Genomic DNA, 23241 nt, shown 5'->3' on the forward strand with positions numbered 1-23241 from the left:
GCTGCAGCAATGGCGGCTCCCTTGTCGTGGAGGAGGCTGGTGCACTCCGTGTACTCACCTGCTATCGCCGGGGTTTTCACCCGAATATCTGACCGACTCTTGCGCGCACGGGACAGGGGAGGCGGGTAAGAAACATCGCCCCCCCACGGACACGACGATCGATACATTTCTGCCATATTTTTGGGTTTGTTTCGCTCGTCACTGATAAACGGCTAGCTAATGTTGTGCTGCTAATGCGTCCTTCTGATGTGTTGACAGGCTAGCAGCTAGCCGCTAGCTGCGCATCGGTTGTTTTTAGCCTTGGCTTGTAAACGAGGGGTGCATTTTGTGTTAAACTGGCGAGAGATAAAGCAAGTCATTGTGCGATTTTAGACATGTCCCCCTCTCCGTTAGTGAACTAAAATGAACGTCATTCGGGGACCTAAATGTAATTCGATTAGTAGTCCTGATGGACATGATGTTCTTTCTGGCGTTTGTTGTGTAACCGAGTGTCAGTGTCAGTTTTCAGGCATCACGAGAATGGGATTGCCGGCTCGACGGCTCCGCTGCCATTGGTTTTTTTGCGTTTTGTGCTGTCATTGGTCCCTGCTGGTTCACCCGCCTCCCGCAACATTTGGCTTGACCAACTTTGCGAGCACTACTTGAATATTTTTCTTCTTCTGATTAATGATTGCCATTTAGCATTCGTTATTTTTCTGAAATATTAATGATTTATCACATTCACACTGTCTATGCATGAGCCCCATTCAAACTTTTATTGCATGTTTATTATATTTAATAAAACGTGCTGTTGCTTTTTCACTGACTGCTTAGAGAGAGGAAAAGACTTGTGCTTCCTCCTTTAGCCATGAAGGGAATGAATGAATCATGCTAATTCGTGTAATGTGCGTTAACAATGAGCATGTTCATCCCACTGAAGGAGATAAGTTGACATGATGAGTCTTATAAATTAGGTTGACCCTCAACAAATGCTTATTAGCTCAGGTTCGAATGGGCTTTTGTTCCAGTGATGGGAAATCGTAACCCTGCGGCTCGCAGTTATGTTTTGACAATAGCGGCCTTTTTTTGTGGCAACACTCAGGGGAGGGCACTTTCCTGACAATGGCTCATCCGTAAAGAACTTGCTTTCCCAGTTTGGTGTGACCTCACGTTGAGCCCTGATCTTAACCCTGACCTGCACCTGCAGGAATGAGAAACAGAAACAGACCATATTTCTGTTCTCTACGAGCGAATGCTTGAGGACAGACTTCCCAGAAGAGGGGAGGGTATTGTTGTGTAAGATAAGCCAGACATCCGTCTCACTGGTCTTGACTGGTAGAATTTTTGCCCTGGTCATGCTGATTTGTGTTTAGTATATGTTAGTGTTGCAATGCCATTATTAGTTATTTCACTTTGATATCTGTTTAAACCAGGCTGTTTTTTTAAACAGTGTTAGCCTCTTTGAAGTCATTTAGGTTAATTATTCTCATACATTTAGACACTGTATCCGGACTCCCTCTTAAAAGCTTTCATATGTTATCAATGTTATTATTTGTGTGAACAGAGTACGGCCAAATGCAATAGGAAACAATAATATTCTACCAAAAAGATACGAAATACCTTAAAGACCTGCTTTTCCAGCTGGCCAAAAATACCTTTACCGGCAATTCCCGAAGAGAAATAGTATGTAAGCACTGAGGAATCAGATAAAAAAAACTTTTCTTTTTTCTTAATCAAATATTTCATGTCAGGAAGGACATTAGACACATAACATGGCAGATTAGGTCTTCTTTTCATTTGAGTTACTTATTTGAACGTCTCATTCTTAATTCAACCTTACTCAACCAAAACAAGTTAGTACTTTCTCAGTTGCAGAGCTTGATCTCTGTAATGGGAAATCCCCCAAAATGTCAACAGTCATCAAGTAGCTAGCTGCATATTTAAAACTGGTTGTAATTGACCTGTCAGCTAGAGTTAGCTGGGATTGCCTACGGCCAGTGAGTACACTCACACAGACACACAATCATATTGCAGCCATACAGTAATGATCACTTGCAAGTGTGCTCTGGTATCTAACGTCAAATGATAATAGGCGGAAGGAGGGTCTCCATGGATTGAACATATTTGTGCGACACATCCTACAGATGAGCCTGTGAATGGATTGTTTGTCTGATCCGTCACAGATGTCTGACATAATGCATCATCTTTGTTTTGAGATTGAGGATTGGTTCAACTTTAAACTACGTGCTGTAAAATGCGGTCATGTGATTTCAGAGTAGTTATTTGATTTTTACACTTTCTTATCTTCCGCTGTTTTCAGAACATCGTAAAGGAGTTTGTCAGCAAGCCTGTCTCATTGCATAGTGATGCAAAAAAAAAAAAACCCTCTACCTATTTAGATAACACATGTAACACGTGGACTGCTGTAAAAGACTGATAACGCAGGGCACACGGTTCCCCCTATTCACGGTTTAGTTGGCTTTTGGGGTATTTGAGTGACATCCATGCTTTCGTCTGGGCCGAAATCTCAAAGCAATAGGGAATTTCCATCCCTCTGTTTGAGGCAGACGTCTCAAGTCACCTAACCCCGCTTGTCTTGAAGCTCACGAAGATATTTGTGGGTTCATACACAAAACTGCGTCTAAGGGGTTACTGTCGGTTTGTGCTGTTTCCGCATTGTAATTGTTGTGTGTACATGTCAGCTTTCCAGTTTTGAGGTTGTCATAAGAATGCGGTGAAGAATGACTTCTAACATTTTGCCTGTGGACAACAGTTGAATTTGTGGCCAGCACTCCACCCTCTTTGCAAAAAAAAAAACAAAAAAAAAAAAACAAGGACCCGTCGCATTGTCAGATACAGATCTGCTACAGTACGACATGCACAAAAGCTTGTGATGTTCTACTGATGTCTTCATTATGGCCAAAACACCAAAACAAAACATCTTATTTATGTTAGATTCTCACTTGAATGAAAGCATGGTGTGAATTCGGGCTTCTGAGAACCAAGGGAATGCCTTGAATGCAGTTCACTGGGACAGGAATAAGTGTCTCCAGGTGATTTCCCAGTAAGTCAAGTACTGTAACTCTCATCGTTTTGAAGTGTTATTAAACCACCAGTACTTTTCAAAATTCCAGTGCTGCTAATGTGTATAATTTATATGCAGTTCAAATAGATGATACATGTAGACACCTTCAATTGCACATTGAAAATCATTGTTTTTAATTATATATATATATATTTTTTTTTCATATTTATTTTATATGTATATTTTTTAATTTTTCATATATATATATAATTTATGTATTTGGCATCATTGTATTTTGCACTTGGGCAATCCACTCCACCAAAATACAGCCTTGAATGATGTTGAATGGTAATTTAGTGGTGTAGAATTTTCCAGCTCACCGCATTCTTAAATTACTCTCGTTAATTTCCACTTCCACATGACATATGGTACATACCTTAAAAACTTTCCCATTTTCAGCCTGTGTCTTTTCTATTTGGTTTGAAATGCCTCCTGATTTTTTTAGACTCAAAACTCTAACCAAAAGCACCGCTCTGCTCCTTTTGTTTTCCACAGGTCCTCCGTGCTGCTGCTGGCTCCCTTGCTGGCCGAAGCCGCCCCGGCCCCCCACCGTGTCTCAAGGCCCACCGGCTCGGCCGGCGCTCAGGGCACAGATGGTCTCTGCGCCCATTTCAGATGGATGGCAGAGCAAGTGCCCGCCTTTCGGGTGCCGGGCACTCACATCCACGTCCTCACCTCACCTGAACAGTTCTACCAGACGATGAAGGTTTGTGTCTCTCTGGTTCAGTTAAGCTAATAAGACAGAGGAGGTACAGGCTACTTTGACCTATCAGAGTTAATTTGAATATGTTACCACTTATCCCATCTATATATTTCTGTGAAGACGATTTTTTTTCTACAGATTGATATTGCCAGCAGCAGGTTGATCACATACAATAACACACATCAAAACAGGCAACCCCCCCTAAACTTCTAAATATTTACCACAATGGGAAATATAAACGTATACCCAGATGAGGTGCTGCGTGGGGTAATATGAAGTAGCTGCAAAAGTGCAATTTAACCCAAAACAAAAGTCAGAAGGGTAAATTGGAGCTATAAAGCTCTGAGTCTCCTGTTAGACAAGTGACATGTTTAGACATGACTAAGATGTCCTTGCGTATTTCTTCCTCAAGAATTTGTTTTTTTGAAGTTTGTGTGTGGTTTCTATCAACTACAATGGCTTTTTGTGATACCAAAAACTTGTTAACATGGCCAGTATTCAAAGATATAAATCAGCCTGGCAGAGGGTGAGATGGCATGAGCTACCGATGTGATGATGTCATAAAAAATGCAAAGGTGTTATATCGTTTCTTTTTCCATTCCAACCGCCACCTATCTTCTCACGAATCAATAATTTAGTCCTTTGTTGTCACCTTTGTTGTCGTGATACATTCTTGAATTTGGGTTTGTCAAAAAGCCAATCAAAATATTTGTTGCACTGAACTAACACGGAAACGTCTCATGTGATTTGGTTTGGTTTCACACAAAGGGTTACAGTTGTATGAGATAAAGGAGATTTATTTACCCAGACATCACATTCAATTGGTTATGAAAGAAAAGCCTCGATCTCTAATATGACTGGTTGACAGCTTTTTAAAGGAATTTGCCAATCTTTCCGTCACTAAGTAGTCCAGTAAATTAAATAATTGCAGTGTATCAGTGACAATATATGTGAATTAAGCGAAATGCAAAGTGCAGTGTGAATACTGATTAGCCAGAGTATTATGACCCTTGAAAGATGATGTGGACAACATTGTTTATCTGGTCATAATGGCAGATGTGAAGCAGGTATTAGACAGCCAGCAAACATTTTGTCATCAAAATCAATGCATTTTCAACAGGAAGGAAGTTCGAAGCGTGAGGATGCAATCAACTTTGACAGTGATCAAATTATGCAGAGGAGACAGCTGGGTTTCAGCGTCTTTGGTGACGCTCTGGTGGACAACCTAGACATTCATGATGTTACTTGGACACAAGAATGATCAAAAGTGTAACTGGCATATGGATTTGGAAGAAAAACGTGCGGAAACATTCTGAAGCAAGAAAATGAGTACATGCTACTATGACTGTTTAAAAACAAGCCTCTCCTTTGTCTAGACTCCAGGCAAACTGCAGATTTTGTCAGCTCATTTAGATGTTTAGGACAGACTGTCTGCACTGATATTTGCATGTGACTGGATTAGATTTGGCGGTTCGGACAATCACCTACGGACCACCGTGGTATGTGTTGCCGGGGTAATAATGCCCACATTGCTACACTGGTTACTCAGCCTACTGATGAGGAAGCAGGAAAAAATAGGGGTCACTGGATCCTATGCCGCGCTACCCAAACATATGCAAACGATTGTGCTGTTAAGCCGGGGTGTCAACGATCCATAACCTCATTCCCATATCAGCTCTCGAACTATTCCCTGCACAATTATTGGCTACAGACTGCTTTTTTAATCTGATGACATGCTATGATTGTCATATCTACCTGACATCAAAGTGTGCAACAGTTCTTTCACTTTGTCCCCAACAATTGTCTTTAGGTAATAAGGTGGGTGCAGTATATTATCATAGCTATAGCAACATGACACTTCTATTTTTAAATCCAAACCTTTATCACTGCCTATTAAGGAGCTTAAACAGAAGCCACCTCACATTGCTTCTGTGTGTTAACAGTACAAGCAGCTCAGTCGGGAAGTAAAAACCAACCGGCTGTCAAGTCGTGATGCGGAACTCCTCCGTCGCAGCAAATCTGAGGGATCAGCAGAGATCTGAAGGGTGGCGGAGGCGGGATTCTGATCCCCTGCAACCCTGCAAGTGACACTGTCATTGAGTGTTAAGCAGCAAGTGACGGAAGAAACCTGACCTGTTCTGCCCGAATGTGTGGACAGGGATGCGTCCGAAGAAATCTGAACCTTCAAACGGTGGTTTGGATCCAATCCTGGTTTCCTGGATTGTTTCTACACCATCGCAGACACAAGAGACCGATGGCTCGATTAGGTCAGGGAGGCAAACCAAGCAGGTCTTCACTTAAAAGAAGAAGGCGCATGAGACTTCCTCTCTCTAACAGCAAAAACCGAACCTAAATTTAGACCTTGGCGCTTGATGTATGAACTAGTGTGTTTGATTGCACAAGGCAGGGGAGGGCTGTGACCAGAAGCTACTGGGAATACCATGTCCTCTGCCAAGCACGCCTCAGTGGTACTTCAAGTCATGTGCCCATTGTATGATGTGTTTTGGTTGTGTTTCTTGTCAGTTGCTTCCTGTTGGCATCTACAACTGATGATGTTACTCGGCACAAAGAATCTTCCTGTGTCTTTTAAAAGTCGAGTCAGAATTACAAATCTCTTTTTAACATTTTACAACCTGGATGTCTTGAAATGGAATAGGAAATGGAATGAAAAAGGAAAGCAGAGTCCTTTCACTGGCCTGGGTTTTCTGTGCTTTTCTGCATAATATTCTTTTCCACCGGTCTAAATATCCCAACGCCACCCACTAACCTCTGGCTTTTGACTGAAATGGAAACATGTTTGCCGTCAACCTGGGACGGCATTCCGTCCTGGGTCGCCTGACTCCACAGCAGTCATGGGTATTTATGGGCTCCACCTCTCATCGGCGACGCTGGAAACACGAAACCCGCGGACGTGATCGTTTCTTCCCAGTTTCCGGAGGCTCATCACCTCCCTTGGTAACTTCTCTGACTGTCCTCTTCTCAACAAATTCCATCAGTCTCCGTCCAAACACCGCCCGAAAGAATCACTCATTGGCATGGAGTTTAAAAACAGAGACGGGTGAAAAAGCTATAAACCAGTCACTACCAAAACATCGTCAGTGTCCCCAAACAGTGGTTGGCGTGAACGTAGGAATCTGTATGCAAGGGAAAGGATGTGCCGGGTTCAGAAGAGTTTCGGTTTCTGTCCTTCAAAGGTTATTGGAGATTTCTCGGGTAAAATGTTTTGATTGCGTGCAGGCAAGCCGTCCTCATGGCGAGCAAACGAGGCGATACGCATTAGGTGAAACGGTTTCTACTTTTTATGTGTATCATGCGGTGAAATGCCCGGCTTGTCAGCTCGAAAAAACGAACCCAGAGTCAGTCAGTCGGGAATGTTGTCTCAGCTCTGTTTGCGCTTCGAGCTTGCGCCGCTCATTGAACTGTCACTATCAGGCAAGTGTATTTTCAATAAACTCCCTGTTGTAACTGCCCTTGTGAGCCTCGGTCGCATCGTGAGAGCTGCTTTCATAGGTCGCAGCATCGGTCGAGGAGAAAGGTGGGCGATATGAAAAATATTTTGATAGCAAAATGTCATACCCAGACTACTGGCCAATATGATGGTCGGGCCTCTCAATGTGTGATATGTTCACTAATCATCCCTAACGTTGGTTAAAGAGAGTTAATATAAGATATCTCTCTGCAGGTAAGAGTACTGTCAAGGTCTTTTTTTTCCCTGTCAGACTTTATAACAGCAAAAGGCTGTAAAAACTACATTTTTTTTTTTTTTTAATCAACAAATAAAAAAAAGAAAGAGTGAATGAAGCGACCTCCAGCTCACTTTATGGTATTTGACCTTTAAATCATCTGCGGTGTCCCCTTAGGTTGTGCAGCTGCTCACTGTTTTGAATTTAATCATTAGTCAATGTAAATAAAAGCTCCACAACTTGGTCTACATATTCCTTGCTAGTATACTATTATACTGCTTATCATTGTTTTTGTGTTTTTATCTTTTTATTGTTCCACCGTCTTGTCTTTTTATCAGTATTGCTCGGCCCCGTTGATTGGCGGATTCTGTAATTGCTGCGGTTATAGAACAAATTTCCCATCAGGCGTGAATAAATGCTATCTCACCTTTCAAAAAGGCCGTTCAAAGCAAATAACACCTTTCATTGAGACGGCGATGAAGGCAATGAACAACCACATGACGTGGAGGAAACATCTTCTCATCTCGGCCTTTCGCGATCAGAACTGCCCCGTCCGGCTGTCGGCACAAAGGATTTCACTGTCGTCTTTGTCTCTCTGTCTCGTTCCCATCAGGCTCGTATCAAGACAGCGAAGAGGCGAGTCGTATTGGCATCCTTGTATCTGGGGACGGGGAAGCTGGAACAGGACCTGGTGAGAAAAGTACCAATTTTTGTATGTGAGAAGAGGGTATTCATCACCGGCATGTTTTGAGTTTTTTTTTTTTTTTTTTTTTTTTTTAAAGAGAATTTACGTCTTTAGTTTGGGTAAGTGAGAACAATGCCATCCAAACACAGGCCCCTGCCAAATAACTGGTCAGTGATGCCAGAAAATGTGAGTCACGATCCTTTTCCAAGAGATCCACAGTGTGGTTTCTTCAGAATGAAAATGTACTCTGAGCCAACTACAAGGAATGACCCCAAAATGCAAGGGTTTATGGGTATAACAAGACCAGTGTTGGCATGTGATACCCTGCTGTTCTTCATGCTTGGAAAGCCTAGCATAACAACATTAACACAGAACAAACCACAGTCTGGACCGACGCTCGTATTCAGCTGTTTTTTTTCTTGTTTTTTCTAACCGGTGTGAGCAGCCGAGAGGCCGAATTACAGAAAATGGCACGGACAAGTCAAACATTCTTAATTACATTAAAAGCGTCTGAATCAGCCCTCATCGACGCCAACCTCCGCAACTCCGCGGGATGATGAATCACCAGAACCGTTGAGTCGACAAGGTAGTTTTTCCATGTGATTCTCATTTTCAGTCGCAGGTTTTTCGCCCCAGATTGAAAACAATGAACTTCAGTTCAAAGCTATCGAGTGTGGTCCGTTCAACGCCAGGGGAGGTCAGACTGCAGGTGTGTTTTTCACCCCGAGGACCAGATCCAGTATCGCAAACCCTCATCACAAAACAAAGGACGCCTTGCTGAAGCTGCGGGAAAGAAAATCCATTTGTCAGAATTTATTTGCATGCAAAAAAAGCGGTAAAGAAATGAGGCCCCCCCTTTTTGTCTTTTTTGCATACAGGAAGTCAGGTAATGACAAGTGGCCACAAAGTCCGCTTGAGGGCGTGTGTGCGTGTGTGTGTGTGTTTTACTCTCGGAGCTCCAGCTCACTGTCACATCCACTCCAGAGCAGACCTGGAAGTGTCGGCGGTGCAGACAGCCCCCCAACGAGCTCCCTACTGGAAAGAATAAATGTTTTACTGGCACATAATAGGCTCTGTCAGATGACGTAGGACCCGTGCATTTGGGCACCAGATGCACGGTTTGCCTGAAGTCGTGGCTGTTTGATATCAGGAGGGGCTCTCCGTGCACGAGGGCTCCGTGCTTGCAGTCAAAACAAACCGTTTCCTCTTTGTGCACAGAAGGCGCAGAAGTGGATAATTTAAGATCGCCCGTCTTCGATCAATTGGTAGTCTTCAATTTGCTACTTGCGTTTTTTTTGTTTCTTTTTTGCAATCTGGAATTGTAATTCATCTTGATAATTAAAAAGTTCATCGAAAACACAGAGATCATTGGTTCTGAGAGCGAGATACGGTACATCACAAGTCTATAAATCACCACGGTGCATGTTAGATAATCAAAAATAAAATGTTCAGAAAATCAAGGTCCATAGCAACGAAATTTACAGTTTTTCTTGGAAAACAATAGCAGTGGAGGCTTTAGCTACATACAGATTCCTTCCTCAGAATTAGTAAGAAAACTTGTTTTATTTTCTTGTCAATTTCTTGGTGGTTTCTTGACGCTTTTCACAATTGATTTTTTTATTTTTCTATTTAGGCAAATGTTCAGGTCATTTCTTTGTATTTTTTTCAGTGTTTACTCACAAATCTAACATTTTCTCCCCAAGTTAATCTAGTAATCTATTTATTTATTAGACATCAATCAACAACTTTTGGGAAGTCCAAATAATCTATTTCAGTGAGGGGATATCGGATCTATCATGCTTTGAGGGGCTCTGACGGTTTTTGGCCTGGGACAGTTTTGACCCGTCCCTGCCCACACCATCTAAACCTGCTTCCGGGACGCAGACCACAATTTTTTTTTTGCATTTTCCAGAACAGACCAGGGTTGTTTCTGTGTTAATCCGTATTTTTTGGATCTGTTAATTCTCTTATCAGGTGGACTGCATGGAGGAAGCCCTGCAGCGATCACAGGAAAACACCCGCGGCCCCGACCTGAAAGTATCCGTCTTGCTGGACTTCACGCGTGGCTCACGAGGTCAGCGTCGTCTTCGCCGCGACCTGTTTGTTCCCCCCGTCATAGTTGTATAAAATCGGCTGTCGTCTTGACGTGCAGGGCAGATCAACTCGAGGACCATGCTGCTGCCGTTGCTGCAGCGCTTCCCCTCTCAGATGAGAGTGTCTCTGTACCACACGCCCGACCTGCGAGGGCTGCTGAAGCTGCTCGTCCCCCAGCGCTTCAACGAAACCATCGGTCTCCAGCACATTAAGGTCTACCTGTTCGACGACAGCGTTATAATCAGCGGGTACGTCGACACCTTGCCCTGGCGCATCGACATTTTCCTGCTGAGTTTGTCTCTTTGAGCCTGAGGCAGAGGTGGTTCCCTTGGGGAATCTCAGGGGAAAATAACTATTGGCTTTCTTTCCATTGAGAATGAGAGACACAAAATTTCATGAATATTTGGTATTTTTTTGGTAAATGATGTCTTAATTCACCTATTTTCTTATTCAAACTCCTTATAGCATGATGTATAAATCAGAAATCAAATAGTTATGCTGTTGCAGGAAGTCTTTGAGCGGGTTGCAGGATAGGAATACACCACATCAGGGCCAGCAGTGGTTAATGCAATATTTGAAAAAACATAAAATAAATGTAAGCACTACTAAAACTGAGAAATATTAACGAGAGTGAAACAAAAAGAATAATGTTTTTTCTTTTTTCTTTTTTTTTTAAAGTGGCTTTTCAAAATCAAATTCAAATGTTGGTTCAAATGGGTCTGCCAAAAGTGATCTCAAACATTAAAATTGCCAAAATGCAATGCATTATAGTAAAATATTTTAGTTTAATGTAGTCGTTTGAGTCATCAATCAATCCGGGCAACCCATTTTGTGTTAAGTGAAGTTCAAGATGCCACATTCTGTTAATCGTAGGGTCATCTGCAAGTGAAGCTCCTGCCAGACATGAAGAGGCAGGAGCTGGAAACCCTTATTCGTGGCTAAAGTGTATCATCAGAGCTAACTTTGGACACCTTGGCGCATTCTCCCGAAAGAAATCTGGCCAATCTGACAAAGAAAACTTGGAGGGGGGGGATAATCCTGGACATGTCCCAGATTCTTAAAATCTATGACACAAGTTTTAAAATCCTGCCAGCACGCCGGCTTCTCGTCTCCTCCTCATCAGCAGAATTAATGCCCAGGCTCTCCTCCTATTAATGGACGGATACATCCTGCATCCACGGCCCTTCTGGACCGGTGGAAAATCTTAGCACAAACTACATCACCTCTGTTTCAGTCAGCTTGCAGCTGATGCTGGAAGCAGGAGGATTTACCGCATCCTACCTGAAAGACACTTCAATCCTGCAGGTCACTGTATGTTCTTCCAAGTGCCTGAATAGAGAGGTTCCACTGCGAGATCCAACTCCATCACTTTTTCACTGGAACCTGTGCGGGCTTCGTCGCTCGTTCTAGCAAAAGCAACTGCATCGAGCTGACCGTGAAAGTTTTCTTGTTCAAGGGTTTGTCCACGATGGGATGCTTTATGGTGATTTTGTTTCTCCTTCATCCTCCAGGGCCAACCTGAGCGACTCGTACTTCACCAACAGACAGGATCGCTACGTCCTGCTGGAGAACTGTCACGAGGTCGCCGACTTCTTCTCCGAGCTGGTGGATGCAGTGGGAGACGTTTCTCTTCAGCTTCAGACGGACGACTCGGTCGCCATGGTGGAGGGCATGGTGCACCCGTACAAAGGTTAGCAGCAAGGCAGGCGCAGGCTACAACAGTGGTACTATTTTATATTTTTTTGGTGGTGATGGGGCATCTATTCAAATTCCTGCAAGAGAAGTCAGTGGTTCATGGTTCACGCAGCTTGAATGAGGAATAGAAAATGGACAAAGAGATGGAGTCTGATAATCCGAGCACAATGAGGAAGAAAAAGAACTGCGGTTTGCTAGCTATGCAGCCGGATGTGAAATTGTCAGGACTTTGTATGCATATATATAAATACGCAGTTACATTGTCTCTCTCTCTCTCCCTCTCTCCACACACACACATACACACACACACACACACACACACACACACACACTCGTACAGTGTGTCCGTAACTGGAGCGCAGACTTCCAGGATGTTAGTTTGAGGGATGAATGACATCATGTCTGCAGGACTGGATCACTGTGGTAACAAACACCAGGAATAGAGTTGTGATATTATAGAGATGCTGGAAAACGATATCTATTGGGAACTGACACAGGCATACACACACACGCACACACACACACAAGCGTGCAGTTACTTCTCGAACGCACTTTTCCAAAGCACAGGGTCACCTGGGAAGTGATGACGAAATGCATTTAAGAGGAAAGGCAGATTTTGCACCTGATAATATGGAATGAGGTTTCCTGACGAGAGGCCGGTTCTCCCCGGCACATGTCCAGCCGCATTAGGCCGCTGATGGCTCCTCTCTCGGCCCTGTAGCGAGGGCACTTACTCCGGACTAAAATAGAAGCTGAAGTCAGTCAGTGAGGGTTAACTGGCAACATTAAAAAAAAAAAAAAAAAAATCAAGAGCAGCTTCTCTCTCCAGAAACAACATTGTTGCTGTGGATAATCCACAGGCCACACAGCAAACCAAGGTCATAAAAAGTATTAACGGCCTTTGTATTCATTTTTTCCATCCCCCCCAACCCCCTAAATGGCGGAAAGGGTTTCAAAGGTACCACATTTGTATCTTATTTTAATGCAGAAAAAGTTTTGCGAGCTAGTATCTTGCACTGCAAACCCGGAATCAAGTATTCCGTGGCAAACAAATGACTTTTTATTGTATTATGACTCCCAGATTTGATTATTTTGCTTTTGATTCAGGCCTTTGTGTGTGTGTGTGTGTGTGTGTGTGTCACAAAACCTTGTCATCATGAATCGTGAAAAAAGGATCCGACTCGCGTGCTGAACTGGAAGAGATGGGCAGGCTCTGCGTTGATGGACGGAGACAGGGATTTTTTTTTTTCCAAAAGAGACCCAAACCGCCGCGCTTTCCTGGAATATTTGTTTGCAATATAAATTATATCATTGTCAGTCCATATGTTTTTAATGACACAATTGATTTTTTTGATTGCGGAGAGGGAGGAAAAAGCCCGGGTTTATGATTTCATTTAAAAAAAAAAAAAAAAAGACTAAAAAACATTTTTTAGGAAAATGTTTTTCTTCCTTGCGTGTATGTGCGATCGCCCGCTGTTGTTGTTCCCGTTTGTTTTTCCGTCACGGCTGCGAAAAAGCTTCATCCTTATACCACAATGTGTTAAAAAAAAATGGTTTTAATAACAATCGAATAAACCTTCGATTTTGTTTTGCTACTTCTCTGGTAGAAAGTCAAGTCAGATTATCTTAATATGGCTCCAAATCATTGTTTGGACCTCACTCTTTAAGATGATTGACAGAAACCCAACATTACCTCATGAGTGAGCGCTTGACGACCGTGGCGTCGCTGCTTTTCCCCCTTGGACGGATCCCAGCTCGACGCAGGCGGCCTTCTGCCTCGACCCGTTGAGGGTAGAAAGAGAGCGAACGGCCTAGAGATGGAAAATGAGTGCTGCTATGAGGGCAAAGTACGAAAAAGATACAACAACAAATGATATTAGAAATAATCGATCCTGGACGCGGTCTGGTTTTTGGTGTTTTGAAATGTTGAGAGATTTGCCGGGAGTGATATCTGACCCCGCTCGGATTCAGCAGTGTAAGTAAAGCTCACTGGGAAATAGAAATAGTTCCTGCCCATAACTAGGCGTTCATTCACCCCGTGCAAATGATCCAATAACTGGATTGAAAATATGGATGACTCATATTTGTTAGTTTCCTGTATTTAAATGAGCCAGGTGTGTTATGATCTAAACGCCACGTTTCTTAAACTGCTGACTAGGAAATACACCCAGGCACGAGAACGCACTTGGCCCCCAAGACCTGCCTCTAACAATAACTACATGCGCTGGTATGTATCTCCACGGCGATCAGGCAACCGGCAAGACTTCTCAGCCGCAGCCAGGAAGCGGATCATGGAGGTTGTGAACACCGCCCACGTGCGGCAGCAGCTGGCGAACCGGTCCGAGGACTCCGAGGACGAGGGGGAGGAGGACACGTGGGTGTTCCCGCTGGTCCAGATGAAGCCCCTGGGGATTCAGGTGGACGAGCAGGTCACGGAGGTGAGAGCGGAGACCTCCGGCCGTCCTACTTGACCGCAGCGTGTTTCAAAATCAGGAGCACGTTTATCGCTCTTAGCGCTTAGCTTTGAAGGCATCGACCTCTTCCCCATTCTCTTACTGGTTAAGCTCAAGAGCGAACTTCTGCTGAGTCACGCGTCGAATGTGACTAATGAAAAGGTCACATGATAAATACTCTGTTGTCGGACTCATTAACGTTTATAAGACTAATAAACCATAGATAAATATTTGCGCCTTTATTCAGGTTTTCTTAGTCACACATTCTGGGAACGAATACAATCCAACCATCAGAGCTGCGGCATAATGCAATCCAGTCGTTGATTTATTGTCGTATGGATGGTTAAAATCCCTCTCCCTTTGCAGCGAAATGTAATATTAAATCTGGTTTTATAGTTGAACACGGAGAAATCAGATTCTGTGCGTACGGGGAAATCGTGTCAATTCAAGAAACCGCCGGACCTTTTGAATAAAAAAAATATAGTAGAAAAAAAACGCTTTGTCGTACCAGAAAATTGGTTCAGATTCAAGATCCACATGCTGTTTTAAGCTCAGTCCATAGGTGCAAAAATGTTAACGTACAAAAGAATAACCATGTTAAAGAATTGAAGAATTTGGACGATCTTGGGGCCGTCACTCACAATAATAGTCAGTAAAAATTGTCCAACTTTACTCGGTTTGAAAACTTATGATTAACACGTCATGTTTAATAGTCGAAAGACCGTCTAGCACGTTCACCTTTTCTGGATATTTGTACATCAGCGTCATCTGAAGACGCTTCGGCTTAAATCTTGAAATGTTGGATTGGATACGTCCCGTGAATTCTTTCCTTCATTTGTTAATTCATTCATCGACCCTCTCTCAGCTGTCATTGGGCGTGAGGCGGATTCAAACAAGGAACATCCCTGCTGTTATCCAATTCATCTGGTTTTAAATTTTGAACTAACTGCGCCATCGGACCAAAGCGCAGACCTCTTTAATTATTGAAAACCTTCTGGTTTTCGACTTCCAACCTGGTACTTGGTCAGGAATGACGCGTTTCCCGCCGACCGCCATGAAGGAGTGGAGGTGGTTACCTTTAGGTTCTGACAAGGAATATGGTCACCAAAGTACTTGGAGCTAAACATAAGGGAATACTTAAGTAGTTAAGGGCAAAGACGTGGAAATCAAAAGATTTTCTCTTTAGCGTCCTAAAAAAAAAACCTCATGGAGATCGTGAAACTCGTTTTAAACGTAAGGCGTCAATTTAAGGGCAACCTTCGGGGATTTTATGGAAGCGGGTCAAAGTCGCAGGCGTAATTGTCGGCAACCCGTCGAGTTCTTTGCGACGTTCACATTTAGACGCTCAGCTTGAACTCGTCTGTTTTTGCTCTTAGCGCTTGCTCACAGACGCCGAGTCGGACTCCACTGTGTTCCTGACATCGGGTTACTTCAACCTGACCCAGGCCTACATGCGGCTGGTGCTCGGAGCCGGCGCCAGCTACCGCATCCTCACCGCCTCCCCGGAGGTCAACGGGTTCTTCGGAGCCAAAGGCATCGCCGGTGCTATCCCCGCCGCGTACGTCCACATCGCCCGACAGTTCTACAGCCAGGTGTGCCGGCTGGGCCAGCAGGAGAGGGTACACCTGCACGAGTACCACAGACCGCAGTGGACCTTCCACGCCAAGGGTGGGCTGGAGCTCTCGCGCCGAGCTGTCAACACGCCGTTCTCTCCTCCCGCTGCCGTTGCATGACTCACTGCACCTAGTGATTATTGTTTCCAGTTGATTAATCACCGAGTGTGTGTGAAATGTGAGAAAACGGCAAAAAAAAATCACGCCGCCTCAAAGACGACGGCCGTGTTTATTTTCCCCCCAATAAAAGTTCAAACCCGGGCGATGTAAAAGAGAGGAGAAGAAGCAGAGGTCCGGGGGAAATTGGCTCGGTAAAGAGCCGTGAAATCGTTGCTACGTTTTTCCACGTTACTTTACGAGATCCAGAGCGCTCAACCTCACCGTCCGGCCCGTCCAGGTCAGTAAAAATGAAAAAAAGAAAGACAACTTTCCCCCCCCCTCCGCTGTTCTGCTTGTGGTTGCGGCGGTATGCGGTGCGAGAGACGCCGGCTTGTACAGTCATCCCGTCATAGCCCGAAGACAAGGATGTGCACTCTTGCTCGCTCATATCTTGCGGTTTTGGATCTGCGCTGGGGCTTTCTGCCCCAGCTTTCTTTTTAGTTGTGGTTTTGGGGTCGACGAGACGTCCCCGCTGTAAACATACCATCTCACTCCTTACTTTTCCTCTCCAACAGGTCTGTGGTATTACCTCCAGGGGCAGGACCGACCTTGCCTCACTCTAATAGGCTCCCCTAATTTTGGTTACCGCTCGGTACACCGTGACCTGGAGGCCCAGATCGCCATAGTAACGGAGAACGAGGAATTACAGAGCCAGCTGCAGGAGGTCGGCGCTTTTATGCTGTAATCGTTGCCAGAAATGATGACAAATTTGTCGTGCGCGTGGGCTCAACGCGTATGCCCTTGCTTACCCGCAGGAGCAGGAGATGTTGTATCAGCGCTCCACCGAGGTTTCCAGCTCCACGTTCGAGCAGCCCGACCGCTACGTAAAGCTCTGGGTGAAACTGGTCACACCCCTCATCAAGAATTTCTTCTGAGGTGCTGGCCTGTGTCACACACACACACACACACGCACACACACACAAACACGATTTGTTTACTCTCAAACGTTTGGACAGAAAGTATTTGCATCAATTATTCCAATCGTCTTTCCACAATCTAGAGTCGAGGGAAGTCTCCCAAAACCTCAAAAGTCCTTCCTTTAAAAGATCTCAGAATCTTATCAACCCGATTGATGACCTCATGGGAGGAAATGTTCAGGGAGGTTGATGTTATAATTTCGCTTTCGATTCATAAGTCTGTCTTATCCACCGCCTCAGATATCAGCTCACCCTCTTAAGTATTACTACTGTGTGACGTTGCGAACATTTTTAAATAAACTTTTCCGGTGCTCAAAAAAAACAGAGTACATTTAAACTTTTCACAGGGTAACAGCATACAACATTAGCATACCTCCATTTGTAGCCCACCCACAGATTTACAGGCTAACAGCTAACAACATTAACTTACTTCATTTGTAGCCTGCCAACAGGTTCATAGGCTAACAGCTAACAACATTAGCATACCTGCATTTGTAGCCTGGTTTCAGCTTCAGAGGCTAACACAAACAGCTAACAACATTAGCTTACCTCCATTTGTAGCCGATCGACAGCAAAGAAAGGGGTCTTGCAGTGGACAGTTCCCACCCTGGGAACACCACCGCTGAGGTGTATTCTAGACAAATATTAGCACATAATTTGGTGAAATCTATTGAAGAAAAAATATCCTGATGTGCTTATTTAAGCTTATACTCTAGTCAGTTATCTGTCAGTTGCTCTTGGCGGATCAAGGCAAACAGTTGATCAAACAGTGAATTTCATCAGCTTTCCCCTTTGGGCATTCACAAGTCAAACTGAATTAAAGAAAACTGTACAAACGGATCCTATGAGGACTTTTTAATCACAAAGGTCTGTGTTAATCGTAGGTGAGACAAGTTACACGACTGCAATGCAACACTCGCTAACTTTACATCTGCCTGACAAGCATCAGTCTACATGCAACAGCTTATGCCAAGCCAAAGTCACTGCTTGAAGCAAGCAGACATATTTACAAAACACTGTCATATCAAAAGTTAATTTTCAAATTTTCTATCCTCATGTTTCTACAAGCCAATTTAAGAAAAAAAAAAAAAATTAATTCCTTCCCTTACTTTGAGTCATTGAAAGAGATCTCATCCACCGTGTAAAGTGTCCACAATATTTCTTCGAAGGGATCCAACAATTAATTTGCAAGAATTCTTATTCTTAACAAATCAATCTTTAGAAAACAGAAAAAAATCCCAGAACTGAGAACGGAACCACAAAACAAATCACCGCTTAGCCGGGTCGCACTACATGTCACACAAAAGCTTACAAAACTATGATCGAACCGGGACTTTTGATTACTATATTTCTTGGATTTGCACAAAGTTGACAAAATAAAGCACAATTTAAAGAAACACACACAAAACAGGCCGCGAGCTCCTCAGAAATGTCTGCAGTCATTGTGGCGAGTCCAAAATCGCAGGGTCCCGTCCCAGTCTTCCCAGCAGGCCGAATCACCAAAGCGGGATCAAGACAGCGTGTCGGCTGATTCACTTCTCAAGGAGTGAGTCATTGTGGTTTTCTGGCAATGATTTGACAGTCCTGTCAGGACTTGGATGGGGAAAGTTAGAGGGACACCGTTGTTATCTGAGGCGGTTCATGTTGAGGGGAAAGTGATTTTTTTTTTTTTTTTTTTTTTTTTTTTGCTGATTTTCATATGAAAACAAATTACTGTATGCTAAACTGGCTGGTGAATGCACGGGGAGATGAGAGGGTAGTATAAACCCATCATTTCACATTTTAGCCAAAGGGAGACTTGTTAAGATCTACATGAAGATTAGGAACTTGCCGTTTTCTCAGAAGAGGAAATGTTACAGGCCCAGATAGTGACAGAAAACAGGTGGCTTTTTATTCCAAGCCAGACAGAGTCGAGGGGGGAGACAACAAAAAACAAGACAAATAAACAAAAAAAAAACATCTGCAGTGATCTCCTGCCAGACAGAAAGTGGGCATTCTTTCAGAGGTGGAGTAATATTTGCAGCAAAGCACGCAGGCAGCATGAAAATAGCTCAAAACAATAATGTGACATCAAGCATATTGTTTGGGAAACAGATGACTGGAAATCACTGTGTTACGAGTATGATCTCTCACACACACACACACACACATGCGCACACGCAGGAGGGCAGGTCAGGGAGTTGACCTGTGAACTCGAGCACACAGTTAAACATGGTTGTGCACAGCAAAGCCTAAATACTAGCTTTTAACTATAAAGAAGGAAAGGAAAAATAAAGGTATGCAAGAGGGATCGGTCTGACCAAACAGAATTTTAACTTGCAGTTAATGCATTGATATTCGATTTTGTTTTCTGTCGCAAACACTACTTACTCTTTGGGATTCAATAACCCGAGGAGTCTATTTGAGTTTTGACCAGGTAGTTTTTGAACAACCATACCCCAAGACAGAAAGCCAAAACAGAAGGAAAAAAAGGCAGAGGAATCTATCATGAACTTAAAGGAGGGATGAAAGTACAATTAACATAGTTCCTCTTGTCGACAATTGTTTTATATTCCTTATTATGGAGCTACCCATTTAACAAAACCCCATTTCAAACTGCATAAGCCCAGAGGAAGGTCACAGCTTTATACTTCAGGTTTGCATTATTCTTCATTGTTTTGCAAATGACTAGATTCCACTCGCCCAAATAAAAATAGACTTACGCTGTTGCAGAGCTCTGGCTTTTGTCATCCATCGCGGATGACAACCAGCAGGGATAATCAGACTGACCCTGAGTGACCCCAGACGCTTGTTCAGGATCAGCTCGTTCTTCTGCCTGTGTATTTTTATACGAGGAAAAAACAAAACACGGGCCTCAGACAATCGTTTGGTAATTTCAAAGGATTAAAAGTTAGGCAGTGCAGAGTCACTATTGTTAGAAACCAGTGACAACATGCTGGAGCCTCTCCAACCTCCACGTCAGGCAGGTTGCTGAGGGTCAGGTGATGTCCAGGCTGCTGTTCCCCAGGTGAGGGACCTGCCTGCCACCTAGCGGCCACACTCCTTTCCAGATTATAAATGTCAAACTCAACATCCCCTGCCCACGCATGACATTTTTGCTCCTTCTGTTTTATAAAATCCAGTATCTTTGGCCTTTTTGTGGAAAACTGTGGGGTTGGGGTTGGGGTGGGGGTGTACTACTTCCTGGTTTTTTTAAATGGATAATGGGATTTGCACAGGGCTCAAATGTATACATTTTGAAGCTGTTGATAGAATATACTTAATGTACAAAAAAAGACACTGGAGCTTTACACGTGATTTAGAATGCATGCTGTAATTCTTGCAGATGACTAAATACAGATGACTCATCAAGTGAAACTTGTTCCATGTGAAAGGTTTTCAAAACAGAGATGGTTTACTCTGGAAAATGAATGAAATAATGTGCGCAAGAAGGAAATGAATTTAATTGCAGTTCCAGACGGATGGGGTAGTGTGTTTTTTTTCCTTTGCGGAGTTCAACGCCTTGTTTTTGGCTCAATTATGCTAAAAATTCATGTTTTTCCTGTCTTGCAGTTGGCTTCAGTGTGCTTGGCTGTGACCCGGAAGCTCTCAGGTTGTACTGAGACTCAAGACTCAAATTTCAGCGGGATACCAAGAGCTCTTGAGCATCCCAGGAAGTGACTCTGTCTTACGCACACAATGGAGGTACATACCTCCTTTTTTTTTTTTTTCGCTCCTCTTCAATCATCCCCAGATCATATGTTTTACCTGCATGGTTTCTCAGATGATTACTCTGGTAGCAGTCAACCTCAGTCTGGATTTCTTTGAAATTTCTTTTTTTTTTCCTGCACAAACCTCACTGCCGCTCCTCCATGTTTCATGTGTATGAATCAAGTAGATATGGGTGTGTGTGTGTGTGTGTGTGTGTGTGTGTGTGACGTAATTAGGGGTGCTAGGTACACAGTTGCGAGAGAAGAAGAATTACAATCCCCGATGGAGCCTTAATAATAGTTTTTAAGAGCTCAGTGCATTTACCACATGACAACTGTCCAAGTCTATTATTATCTTTGTAAATTAAAGGACAACATATTGAGCATTTTCTCATGATGTTCATAAATGTAATAGTTTCTTCTGAGCTGTATTAATTTTCTTCAAAGGGGTTTGATAAAGTGCACTGAAGACTTTGGTTTTACACGTGCAGCCGCAGTTGTTTCATTGAAAAGGTGATAAATAAACCTGCTTACTAGAGCCGGGGCAATGGACAAACCTGGATGGCAGCTGGTGGAAACTACATGCAGATATCGTTGGTTTTTCAGCTCCTTGAAAGAACAGGTGAATTAAAAAAAATATAATATGAACAGTTTTGTTGATACTAGCATTCCTATACAAAAACATAACAGTTGTAATGGGACTGTGGTTATGATGACATCCAGATATAACCCTCCCTTCCATGCGATGTCATTGAGGTATGTCAAATGTTTAACACTGCTACATTTGAATTTGACAAGTGGAAAAAATGTGACTAATTGCAAATGTTTAATGAAACAAAAAATAAATTACAATGTATCATGATAAATAAATATTGAGCTAAGCATCACCATAATTTCCATTAACAGTGCTATGACAAAAGATCAATGGGAGTAAGAAAACATGCTTAGAAAAAAAAAAAGCTCAGTCTGAGACTAAATACTGCGGTCCAGCCTGAAAGACATTCTGCCAATCGATATCTTTCGTGGAACAATGTTTACCGGTCTTGATACATTCATGCGTGTTAATGTATCTGACTCGCCTTCATGTCCGATACGATTTGCCTGACTTCTTCCGTGCGAAACCAACTGTGAGAAGTTTCACATCATCAGTCCTTGCAAAAGCACATTTCTACGCTGCTTCTCGCCTGGAGAGACAGTCTTATCTGAATAGGCTGGATGAGACATATTGCAAGTAATTACAGCAGGTTTTCAGGGGAAGCAAGAGTCCTGACCAGACGGCACAGTGGTTTTCAGTCCTGAAGAAGAGGATAGGAAAGTCTACAGTCGAACGGTTTCCTCTGTAGAAGGGAAATGAAACGTTCGCCTTCACGTTTACAGCTAGAAAGAAAGAGCGTTTGGTATCGAAGGAACATCTCAAGAGGGCGACAACGAGCCGAATCCTCTGCCTGGTCCAGGCCGGCAGGTCTAGGTCCAGTTCTGTGCTGAGTCAGACCTGTGTAGTTTAAGTGTTTGACCGTCAGCAGCTCTACAGCCCCTTCAGCGAGGAAACCTTCTTTTTCCGAGCAGCCAGCATCTCGTAGAATGGGTCCTTGCTGATGGCGGCTCTACAGGGAAGAACATATTAAACAAAATGCAAATGATTTGGTATTTACTGGTCCATTTCAGACCGATATAAAGTGTCACTAAGGTTTAGCTGTAAAGGCACTTGCTTCAAAAAGACACGTTGTTTGTTTTCAAGTAAAAGTCTGAGGGTGGGTTTGAACAAAGGTCAAACTTGTGTTTTTGGTGGTTAACATGTCAACGGGAAGCAGACCCGCTGTTTTTACTTTGTTGTTTTACCTTAATGGAAATCCATGTTTCTTTAATTCAATCACTGAATCACAATACATTTTGCCAAGAAATGTTTTATCAGGTCACAGTGACTTTAGTCGCCAGCTGCTGCTTTCAGTCCGCTCGTCCCCGGATCAAATTAAAAAATTATCTTGTGGTTCCTGAGACTGCTTACCTGAAGAAGATGGGCTGTGCGCTGGCCTGAAAAAGGCCTCCGAAAGAAAAAAACTGGTACTGATTTTATCAGGAAACCAAAAAAAAAAAAAAAAAAAGTGAATTCACATTTGGGATTCAAACAGTTATTAGATCACTCACTTGATGCTGTTGATCCATTCGTCCTTCTCCTCTGCAGTTGGAGCGGAGATTCTGTAAAAAGTGTGGTTGCCTTCAACTACACGGCCATCAGCCTCTGTCTTACAGGCCTTGATCACCTGATCTCTGTGGTCTGAGATGAAGAGCTCAAAGCAGTTCTGGGGAAAGATGTACAATGAGTCAAGGTATTTAATGACAACAGGGAAGCTGCAAAAACAAGCGTTAGATGTTTTCCAGGCTGGAGGGAACCAAACGATCATTCTGATTATCAGATAAAAAAAGAATCCGGGAACAAAGACCCTTTTCAGACTGCAGGGAAATTCTTTTTTTTTTTCCCCAAATCA

At 43.3% G+C, this 23241-nt stretch overlaps 2 protein-coding genes across 5 annotated transcripts in view; one reads left to right on the plus strand and one right to left on the minus strand.

The window, feature by feature from the left end:
• pgs1 (phosphatidylglycerophosphate synthase 1) lies at positions 1 to 21625 on the plus strand. 2 transcript variants are annotated; one of them, XM_086139605.1, is made up of 11 exons: positions 1 to 125; positions 3560 to 3770; positions 8064 to 8141; positions 10110 to 10209; positions 10288 to 10477; positions 11741 to 11919; positions 14175 to 14362; positions 15754 to 16045; positions 16665 to 16813; positions 16905 to 17025; positions 20619 to 21625. In XM_086139605.1, exons 1-10 carry the CDS (start codon positions 10 to 12, stop codon positions 17022 to 17024), a joined length of 1623 nt encoding a protein of 540 aa, XP_085995731.1. In that variant the 5' UTR covers positions 1 to 9; the 3' UTR covers position 17025; positions 20619 to 21625. The 2 variants fall into 2 exon arrangements, with proteins under 2 accessions (XP_085995731.1, XP_085995732.1); XM_086139606.1 differs by lacking the exon at positions 1 to 125 and adding an exon at positions 2216 to 3043.
• The window catches only part of LOC147215287 (cytohesin-1-like), a 17625-nt gene continuing 15946 nt past the window's right edge, over positions 21563 to 23241 (minus strand). For all 3 annotated transcript variants that reach the window (XM_086139607.1, XM_086139608.1, XM_086139609.1), the window contains exons 11-12: positions 22901 to 23055; positions 21563 to 22359 (exon numbers count right to left, since the gene is read on the minus strand). In XM_086139607.1, the coding sequence (XP_085995733.1) occupies positions 22281 to 22359; positions 22901 to 23055 (234 nt within the window). In that variant the 3' untranslated portion in view covers positions 21563 to 22280. The remainder of the gene's footprint in view (positions 22360 to 22900; positions 23056 to 23241) is intronic.

The sequence above is a fragment of the Fistularia commersonii genome, chromosome 32, assembly GCF_037954325.1.
Source record: "Fistularia commersonii isolate RoL2024-O1a breed Wild chromosome 32, RoL_Fcom_v1.0, whole genome shotgun sequence".
NCBI lineage: Eukaryota > Metazoa > Chordata > Actinopteri > Syngnathiformes > Fistulariidae > Fistularia > Fistularia commersonii.

Coding starts and splice junctions, on each gene's coding strand:
- pgs1 (XM_086139605.1), top strand. CDS start 10: ATGGCGGCTCCCTTGTCGTGGAGGAGGCTGGTGCACTCCGTGTACTCA. Junction 14,363..15,753: donor TGGACGAGCAGGTCACGGAG/GTGAGAGCGGAG, acceptor TTTTGCTCTTAG/CGCTTGCTCACAGACGCCGA. Junction 16,814..16,904: donor TACAGAGCCAGCTGCAGGAG/GTCGGCGCTTTT, acceptor GCTTACCCGCAG/GAGCAGGAGATGTTGTATCA.